This window comes from Porites lutea, chromosome 1 (genome assembly GCF_958299795.1).
Source record: "Porites lutea chromosome 1, jaPorLute2.1, whole genome shotgun sequence".
Classification (NCBI taxonomy): domain Eukaryota; kingdom Metazoa; phylum Cnidaria; class Anthozoa; order Scleractinia; family Poritidae; genus Porites; species Porites lutea.
The window spans coordinates 48,394,064-48,404,063 of NC_133201.1; the positions used below are offsets into that span (position 1 = coordinate 48,394,064).

A 10,000-nucleotide genomic window follows, 5' to 3' on the forward strand; every position below is an offset into this window, starting at 1 on the left:
AACTTGAATTTACCATTGTCATCAGAGGAAGACATATTCTCCAAGAACATTTTCCATTTACTCTCTATGGTAGGGGGCTTACACATGTATGCAGTCATGTTGTCTTCACAAGTTGGGCTTCTGCCATTGACTGCAATATTGCCTGCACTTTGCATGTTTTCAGAGACATTGCCATAATCATTGTTGTCATGACAGTCCAACGCTGTTAGGTCTTTTACTGCTTGAGCTTCTCCGCATTTGAGATTTAATTCCTGCACATGCTTGCGGCAATCCTGGCCACTGCCCTGTCCATAAATCTTTTTGATGGACTGCTTTTCTCCACAAACTTTACAAATCCACTTCTTGCTCTTCTTAACCTGGTAACAGTCATAGTTTAAGCAGTTGTAACTTTAATGAACAAAAATTATTGCCATTGCTAATACATCAGTCAATTCCACCTGCACCCAGCCCACCATGGCAAATTCCCGGGGGGTGGGGACTCTTGAGCTGTCAAATCCCTGGTGGTGGGGATGAAAAAAGAGGGCAAATGCCCCGTCCTCCGTCAACATTGCAACATTTTTCATCGACCGCACAGTCAAATAGTGCCATTTTAAGCATTTTAATGTGCGTTTTTTTTTTGTTACGTCTTCCTTTGTAATAGTGCTAGGATTCTAATTAAGACTTCACGCCGCAACGATATGCACTAGTTTATGGTTTTAGTATTGATATAAAATTATTGACATTAAAATTAATAGAGTGCTGTAAAGTTATATGTTATGAATAGTTTTATAAATATGAAAGGAAGTTCTTCAAATAATATCAGAAATTTGATTCAATAACCCAAAAATGTTGATTCACATCAATAGCTCCAATTTCGCTATGTAATTCTGGCTTGACATAAAGCAATGAAGAAATGCATGCATAAAATCGAGACCATGCCTTTACAACCCTCTACAATTTATTCCTGTCCTTGACATATGAGCCAATCTGTTTTTTTTTCCCAATAAAACCTTTTGTGTAGTTATATTCTGATAGGAAACAGCTTGCGTGTAAAAAGCTCAGGAATGGCCCCGGGGTTGGCAAATGCCCGGCCCCTGGGCAGTGCAAAATTTGCAAATGCCCCACCCCCGGGACTGACTTGGCGGGTAAATGCCACGCAGTAGCCCGGGTGGGGGGGCGCTGTGCGCAGGTGGAATTGACTGATGCATATACTTATCCAGAATCATGGCTGGTCAACATCCGAGCTGATTTGTAAGGAAAGGTATTGAGCTATATCTTTTTGTTAAGTTTACAACTAGTATATAGACTTAATAAGGAAATTCTAGATAAGCCAGCTGATGTTTTAGGGCTGTTTAGGAGGATACTCATCAAAAAGATTTTGTTGACTTTAATTCGTCATCTTTGATTTGGAAATTGATGACAGCAAGTTGGAATTTGCAAAAATACAAACAATTCTTACTTGGTGGACTTGGAAGGTAGTGCAGGAAAAACATCGGAGAATCAGAAATTCCTGTACCATAGCTTTACATTTGAATCTCGTAGTTTCAAGTTGAAATATTTGGCTTGGCTCTTGGAGTGCAAATATGGCGGGAAAGTTTCGTGAAGCGGGAAATCCTTCACTTACGCTGAATGAAATGTCGCTTTGCTTTGTCCAGTCCCCCAGGCTTTTTTCTTGATTTAGTGGAGCGCAAGCCGGAGCGCAAGGGTGGATCGCAGAGACAACCTTGAAGAAACTTCTGTTTTGAGAAGGCGGCTTTATTTCCACTCAGGTATTGTAATAGGTGTTTGTTAATGCTGCGTAACGTATAACTTTTCCAGGGCTACTGTTGGGTTTTTTAATTTACTAATCAGTTCAGCTGTATACATTCCTGAACATGGTGTACGTTTTAATAATAATAACCCTAAGTTGTGGGTTTAAAGCTTAACTTAAATCTTTCAGCTATCCTAAGCATTTCATCGTCAGTTCATCAAAATACAAAACAAGGTATCTGCTCGATACTTCGTTCATTATGCCTTATGAATTTCATTTTCCCATTAGGATCGGATAGAGTGAGTCATTTAATACTGGCCGTCTAAACAGGGTCTCTCATTTCACGCTGATTGATTTTGAATTGATTTCAGAACTGAGCGTGTGTATGCATGCAAAATGGCGGATATCAAAGTAATCAATAGAGTACCAGAAGATACAAAGGAAATTTCATGCACATCTTCGGGCAGCGACGCACCTTATATGCCTCGTGAGAGAAGTCGCTTACTTGTGACGTTTGTCGTGGTTATGGGATTGATATTCGTCTGGGGAATTGCTCTACTTCCGGCTATTTTCTACGCAAACAAATTGCCTGCACCGCCGGAGCCCCACATTAATAAGAGGTACGAACATATTATTATTTTCTGTTTTTTTTAAGAACAAATATTTCTATTTTTAGGACATTTCCATTTTCCACTTACAAGGCCTAGGAGAAACAATTGTACGATTTTTTGTGAAGGCATTTGATTTAATAGCTCTGGATGTTACTAAAAGGAGGAAGGGGGAATGGGGAACGGGAAACGGGAAATGGGAAACGGCAATGGAAGTCTGGGAACAAGTAGTCAGCAGAACACCACAACAAAACGCACTGCGCATAAGCAAAAAATACAACATCTGCTCGTGATCACTTTCGTATTTGCGATTGCATATAGTATATAAACCAACTGAGAAAAATTAATATAAAAAATAAAAATATATATATATAAACAAAAAGCAAGAAACTAGAACAAAAGGTAAAGAAAAAAACTGTTTCTTTTGAAAATTGATTCCTTTTTCTAGTTTCGGATTTTTGCACCAAGGGGTTTAATTTCTGGTTGCACCAACGCTGAAAATGATGTTTGAAGTTTGTAGATGGATTTGTTTTTACTGGCTTTCTTGTATGTAACATATGAAACAGCAAACTGATCCTTACGGCAAGGCAATGAAAAAGTAAACAAAAGAATAAAATAAATAAATATATATTTAAACAAATTGCCCAATACTTCGGTTTGAAAACAAACTTTCTTCAGGGGCTAAAAGCATGGAAATAAAATTCTCAAACTCATTAATAATTCATAAAGAAAATTCAAAGAAAATTAATGTTTAATGAGTGTTTGGATATCGGATGAAAAACTGCTCATTTTTGCATCCTTAATTTCTGCTTCAAAAATGAGTTCGTTTGAGAAGAAATATCAAACATTCGACACAGTTTTTCATCACCAGATGAAACACCTTGAAGTTCGTCAAAAATACTCTGCTACGCGTCGTATTTTCAACTCTCTTCTCGGTGTTTCATCTTGTGATGAAACACTGCGTCTCATGTTTGATATATTACCTAAACGATTGTTACAAATAAGTATAATTGAAAAAGTGTCAATAAAAGCAATGGATTGTTATTGGTGTAGGTGGTATCATATATCAGTGAGCTTCATCACATCTATTTATTCCTAGAGGAAATAATGTGTTTCCTTTGTGTATTAAATGAGCTTCTCGAGCCTTTCTCACTGCATTCTGGTTGATGGTACATGTAAATAAAACTACAAAGCGATTGTGTGTTGTCATTTTCCAAATAAAGCTTGAAGTTTTAAGACATTAAGACTGACAAACTGAAGAACCAAAACTGAAAACTACAATACACAGGCTTGCAATGATAACTTTCTATGTCGTAGTTTCAGCCATGTTAAGTGAAAAATTGAAGTCAAAAACTTTGTTTTTGTGAAAGAAAATACCTGACGTTCAAATTAGCCAAAATTACACAACTTATTATTAATTTACCTTTTCTGAATCTAATCGACTAATTGTTTTAGTGATCTGTGCCTGGTTATCCCTAAAAGCAATTTTAATAGCTACAAAATAATAAAAAAACATGAGCAGCATGAAGCAGAACAACAAACCACAAGCTGCACACAGAATGAAGCTGTATGTATATGACGGCTACGTATAACATGTATCTTGCTAATAATCCACCCTTCTCATCCAGCTTTTGCTTTTTGCGGGCGGAGATGCATGGCAAATCGGTGTGTATGAAAAATAAAGTATACTAGATTACTAAACTGGTTACAACATCGACATTAATGATCTCTTTGAAAAGCTCTCCATACACAGAATTCAGAGAACTCATCCCTTTCCATGGATTCTGGTTGCCTGGAAACGAATTTAGAGCGCATCATTTTAAATCAAAGACCAACACCACCATGTCAAGTCTTAATGTCAAAGAGAAAGTGCGAAACGTACAGCTATGTTATGCCACATTAGGACTCAAAGAGCTTTTGATTTCAAACCTGTGTCATAGAAATAACGTTTTACTCCACAATAATGGCAAAAAAGGAAAACAGTGAATCAGCAAAACGAGGGTAGTAAAAAGGCACAGCTTTTTCGCTCTTTTTTTTTCTTCTGAGGAAAAGTTAGCAGGCTTGGAACGAACCGACAGCGTGTATTCTCAAAGGAGATATCATATCTTTTGATCTCAAATCGTTTTACGTTATTTTTTTGCACATGTCTCTAAATGGTCAAAACATTATTTTCAGGAAACTTGTTGAAAAGTAAAAACTTAAGTATTGGATAAAACGTGTGTCGATACTGTCGATAATCAAGTAATAATATGAAAGGCGAAGATGGCTATAAAGCCTGGTTTTCACTAGCACTTAAGCATAGGCATAAGGCCATACGCATGTGCAGAATGGCATATTTGACTCAATTCTTGATACCAGCAGCTCTCCTCAACCCAATGATAAACAAGATGGTGGACGGTCAGCATTAGATCCCATCGGCCCTAGCCCCTTTCTCCCCTCATAAAGTTGACACAAGGTAGATCTGTTTTCTGCTTTTATATCACACTTGGATGATATTTCAATCGGAATGTCCATGAGAGTGCAAGTCTCTTCAATTTGAAAGAAAAAAAATTCTAGACGAATGACAGTAGGATTCGAACCCACGACCCAGATGGTCCAGTATGACCACTAGACCACTGAAGATTTGCTGGATGGAAGCGTAATAATTTAAGTACATATAGCAAAAGTTCTCTAGCCTGTGAGCAAGCTCTCCCGGGCGCTCTGGTGGCGGGGTGGGAAAAGGAAGGAGAGCTTACAACCACGTCTCAGGAATTTGAATATCTGTGTCAAAAAAGTCGATGCAAATGTATAATGATGATTGGTTGAGATGACATTAGTAATGACATCATTACCCTTGGCACATGTTTTTCAATGTTTGTTTACAACGTTCATTTCCACTTCGCGTTGATTGGCGGAAATCTGACAGCTCAGTTGCCGGAAAGCCACAGGGGAATTGGAGATGGAATTCAAATATTGCCAGAGACGTAGTTGCAAGCTCTCCTTCCTTTTCCCGCCCTGCCACCAGAGCGCCCCGGAGCTTGCTCGCAGCCTAATAGTTCCAAATCACGAGCATGAAGTTTCTGCTGCCAGTTTCAGTTATATGTGAATTCTTGCTTGTGAGGTTTCAATTTCTGGTGAGCAAGTTTTTACTCTCTGAATCACAAGTTTTTGATTATTTTTTGCTAGCCTAGGGAGTTTTTTCTAGGTGTTGTGCCAATAAATGAGGTCATTACATGTGTAATCCCCCCACAAAAACAAAATTTAATTACAAAATGAAATAAATTCCTATTTAGCCATAAGAGCAGATGTAAAAAAGTGCAAAGACCCAGAATTTGAGCCAAGATATTGGTTTTATTAGCAGAAAAGAAGAACAGCTCTGCATATGCAACATATGCATTTTGGCACATTTCTTTGATGAACAAGCATAGAAAAGATTATTTTGAACTTGATGAACATGCCTGGGAATATAAACTGATCCCATTTCTTTGAAGTCCATGTGCACTGCATATATGACTATGACATGAAACTTCTTAAGGCAACATTTTGATGGAGGGCAGCCTCATCATGGACATCATGTTTAAAGTCACAAAATTTACCCTCATCAGTAAAATATTGGTCGTCAATTTCTGATATGAACAAATCAGTTAGTATTGACCATTATCAATTGATATTTCTCTATTTTCATGTAGTTACAGTTACTCCCTGTTTTTTTTCTTTAGTATTACATGTATGCCAAAGCCCCTGATTTTTTTTCCTTAGCATTATGCCAAAGCCAATGTACCCATGTAACAAACCACTTGTTTACAATGGCACGATGTGCGTGCCTCCTTGTTCTTGGGTATTCTTCTCTCCTACTGAGGATTATGCTTTGGAAGTGGTGGACAACTTTGCTATTGCTGTTAGCTTGCTGAGTTTTGTCATCATCTTAGCAACTTGGCTCCGAATCAAACAGCTGTAAGTCTTAGAAAATCACAATGGTTGTGGGAGATGGTTCTTTTTAATTAGGATAAAAATTATTAATGTGATTGCACGATAATATTATTATGAATGGGATATTTTTTAGATGATGGGTCTCTTTCTCGAGTTACTTTAACCCATTCGTCCATGAGCCACCCTTGCGGATCCACGTCCTTTCTACCGCATCAGTTTTAATGGTCAAGGACAACATTTGTCTGCTAACTTGTGCAGAGTGAAGAGATCTTTCAAACCATACCAGAATGAGCACAATTCAGTCAAGGACACTGGAGAAAAAGGCAAAAACCCTGTAACATTGACCTGAAAATTTCATCTTAGCTTTTAAACGCAAAAACTATCTTAAAATTTTGCTTTCTGCGCATGCCCGAACTTGGCAAGCTAATATTTTGCATCTGGATCAGAAGGCCGTCAAGTGTACGACCTGTAAACGGCTTTGTGGTAAGTTTTAGCTCTTAATAGCATGACAGTGACCAGAAAACCACTCAACTAGCTTCAAAACGCATTTCGAAGGGTTAGTCATTTTCTCCAGTGGCGAATGGGTTAAGCACTATATGTATATACCTCTAGTAAGAATTGTATTTATACATTTTTATCAACAGAAATGTACTGTACATCTAACTCAAAAGCCATGTTGTGGGGAATACATAATAATTATACCTCTCAAGAACTCATGAAATCTATGTTGACCCTTGAAGAATATTATTTTTTTTAAAAATAAATGTTTACCTCAAAGAACTGCACAATTTTTTAATCTACCAGAGGAATTCCAATCAACTTTTTATGTAGTGTCATTTTGAAATTTTCATGTGCTATTTAATATTTTCATGTTGCTTACTTGTAAGTGAAGCTTATTTGGCAAGGATGCCTGCCTATGGAAAAAATAAATTGTCTTGAATCTTTGTTGATCTGGCTGGGTGGTCATTCTAAGGCATGTTGCACTGTTATAATGTTTTCAGTCATGCAGATATTTTTTATATCTAAGATGATACAGTATTTTATACGTTCTTGATGTTTTTGTTCAGTATCTGTAGTGCTACATGTACTACATTCATTGATTAATCACTTTGTTTTCATTCTTATGATGTTGGCAGGCGATTATTTCCCCATATAATTCCACTTTATATTCAAGGCCTTTCTGCAGCCATTGGTAAGTATGCATGGTTTATCATTTAATAAAATTTTTGTCAATATTTTTAATGAAACAAGAACACTGCAGCTTTTGACACTTTATGTTTAAAGCTGTCAATTATTCTTTACTTTTGATATTTTACATAACACTGTAGGTTACAAGTGAATAAATGGATTTCACTTCAATAAGAATGGAAAATTGTAAAAACCAATTAATCAGTAGAGTTAAGAATCTAAAAGATGATAAAAAATAAGTACACAAAGAATCTCTCTCAAATTCAGGTTTGCACAGTTTTTCTTATTTGTTTGAGTTTTTAAAAGCAGTGTTTCACCCAAGTTTATAGAGCTTTGTGTGGAAATGCTAATATGGCCACAGAATTAATGCTACCAGGTAACTACAGTCAGACTGTTCAGAGTGCAAAAAGTCATGTGACACCTTCCTTAACTTTGTGCCACCATTCTTTTGTGCTCTATTACATTTAACAAAGAACACTATTGTTAAGACAATAAAATAATAATTAGCCAGTTCTTATTAACTTGTGAACTAAAGACTGTCAGATTTGAATTTTATTTATTTTAAATTTACACCTTAAAGTGCAAACCACCTCAGTTATTATTTAACACACTGTAGGTAGGCTCCTGTCACCCCTTTCTAGATAGAAAAAAATCATCCAGTCAGTACTGAAGCTTACTGTGAATCCTCATTCTTGACCTTGGAGTTTTGCCTTGTCTTATTTGTGAGAAAAATTGGAAGATCGGTTTTCGATGTCGGAGTCTCAGAATGCCCTAATTTTTAACCTGAAATTCGCTAACATTAACTTTCCTTACATTCGCAAACAAAGCGGCATGGAGAAATTTGGACACTTTCCATGGACAGAAAATTTCTTTTTCTTCCACTAAAAGATACTTTCAGGGTAATAGCGAAGCTCGTCGTACTGAAATAATTCAAAAATGATGGATAGGTTTTCAGGATAGCATAAACTTAAGACATACCTGGGTAGCCTGCGAGCCTCGTGAGAACGCTGGCTCACGCGTTCTCGCGAGACTTGCTTCGCTCGCCCAAATAGGAGAGCTTGCTCGCAGGCTACCCAGGTATGTCTTAAGTTTTTGTTATCCTGAAAACCTATCCATCATTTTTGAATTATTTCAGTATATATTATTTTTTTTATTATTTTCAGTATATATATCATCCATCAAATAGGAGAGCTTGCTCGCAGGCGCTATACCTGGGAATTGGCTTGGGTTATTGAAGGAAATCTCTGTAAGACACCATCAAACTGAAGTAGATATTTACAGCCTAAAGGCTCGTTTTTCGTACGTCTTGTAGGTTTTCCCATTGCAAAGTTCCTTTTTTCAATAAAAGAGTTGGGGTAAAAAGGTGAAACTGGGTCAGTTTTAGCCATTTGAAACACTAATCGACACTAAACTCTACCAGCCGGCGACTCTGCGTGTTCTCTGTTCGTTTATTTTAGCACTCGCAGCTAGTATTTGAAAGTGGGCTGGGTTACAATTTTAAGAATCAATGCTGCAATAAACATAAAGCCTTGATTTCTTTGTTGTCTATCTAGCTTTCCTTGTTGCTGTAGCTAATGGACTGGGAAGAGAGAAGGCATTCTGTACCAGCAGATTTTTGCCTGAGGCTCATGAGAATCCTACCACATTTTGCAGAGCGCAAGGAATATTGATTCATTATTTCACAATAGCACTGGCCTTGTGGTTTTTAGTTTACAGCATCAACTTAGTTCAGGTGAAAGAAAAAATATATCCCATGATTTGACTGAACCTGGTTATCTTCCTAGCTCTCTACCTTGTACCAAGGCTTAATGTGGACCAAGGGCAAGCATGGGATGCATGTACATTATTTTATTTATCTCCCATTAGTCTGCACTGTATTTGGTTGAAGCTTTAACCTTTTCACTCCTTAACCACATTATGGCAAGATTATTTGTCACTCTAACTTTTAAATCTGTGGATGAAATTTGATGGTGTTACCACTTTTATACTACTACATGATAAATTTCTGCAATTTGATTGGCTTAGAGCAGTGGTATTTCAGCTTAATTTGAAATACCTACATGTGAAACTTACAAACCTTTTGTGGGTAGTAGTATAAACAAATAATGGCATGATTTGTACGTGATATTTGGCATAAATACCACTTGTGATATTTCAAAATTGTCTCAAATTTCACTCGCCTAACGGCTCGTGAAATTTCGTATAACAATTTTGAAATATCACTCGTGGTATTTATGCCAAATATCACTACAAATCATGCTATTACCTATACAAATTAAACCTCCCTGGCAGAACTATTGCATAAAACTATTTATTTCCATAATTATTTATTTTCCAATTTAACGAAAAGAAATTTGAACAATATTATTTTTTGTGAATTTTTTTCTTTGGCCGCTTTTAGGACAGCAAGGCTTAATGTCTTAAGGAGATGGTTTATCTTGAAGGAGGCGTAAATGTACTAGAAATAATAGGTTATTGATGTGCTCTAGTTATGAAATCAATGCACTTCATATGAATTGTTGTCTACCAGCTAAGGGGATTTGGGTTTTTTTTTTTTAAATTGTTT

The 10,000-nt window shown here is 36.7% G+C and overlaps 2 protein-coding genes across 2 annotated transcripts in view; one reads left to right on the plus strand and one right to left on the minus strand.

Annotated features, from left to right (window-relative positions):
* LOC140931306 (uncharacterized) overlaps positions 1–1,546 on the minus strand; it is a 2,643-nt gene extending 1,097 nt beyond the window's left edge. The window contains exons 1-2 of the mRNA XM_073381091.1: positions 1,439–1,546; positions 14–356 (exon numbers count right to left, since the gene is read on the minus strand). Of these exons, the coding sequence (XP_073237192.1) occupies positions 14–356; positions 1,439–1,498 (403 nt within the window). The 5' untranslated portion in view covers positions 1,499–1,546. The remainder of the gene's footprint in view (positions 1–13; positions 357–1,438) is intronic.
* A 102-nt stretch (positions 1,547–1,648) lies between these two features.
* The window catches only part of LOC140953420 (uncharacterized), a 19,922-nt gene continuing 11,570 nt past the window's right edge, over positions 1,649–10,000 (plus strand). The window contains exons 1-5 of the mRNA XM_073402904.1: positions 1,649–1,748; positions 2,101–2,349; positions 6,076–6,270; positions 7,383–7,438; positions 8,988–9,166. Of these exons, the coding sequence (XP_073259005.1) occupies positions 2,126–2,349; positions 6,076–6,270; positions 7,383–7,438; positions 8,988–9,166 (654 nt within the window). The 5' untranslated portion in view covers positions 1,649–1,748; positions 2,101–2,125. The remainder of the gene's footprint in view (positions 1,749–2,100; positions 2,350–6,075; positions 6,271–7,382; positions 7,439–8,987; positions 9,167–10,000) is intronic.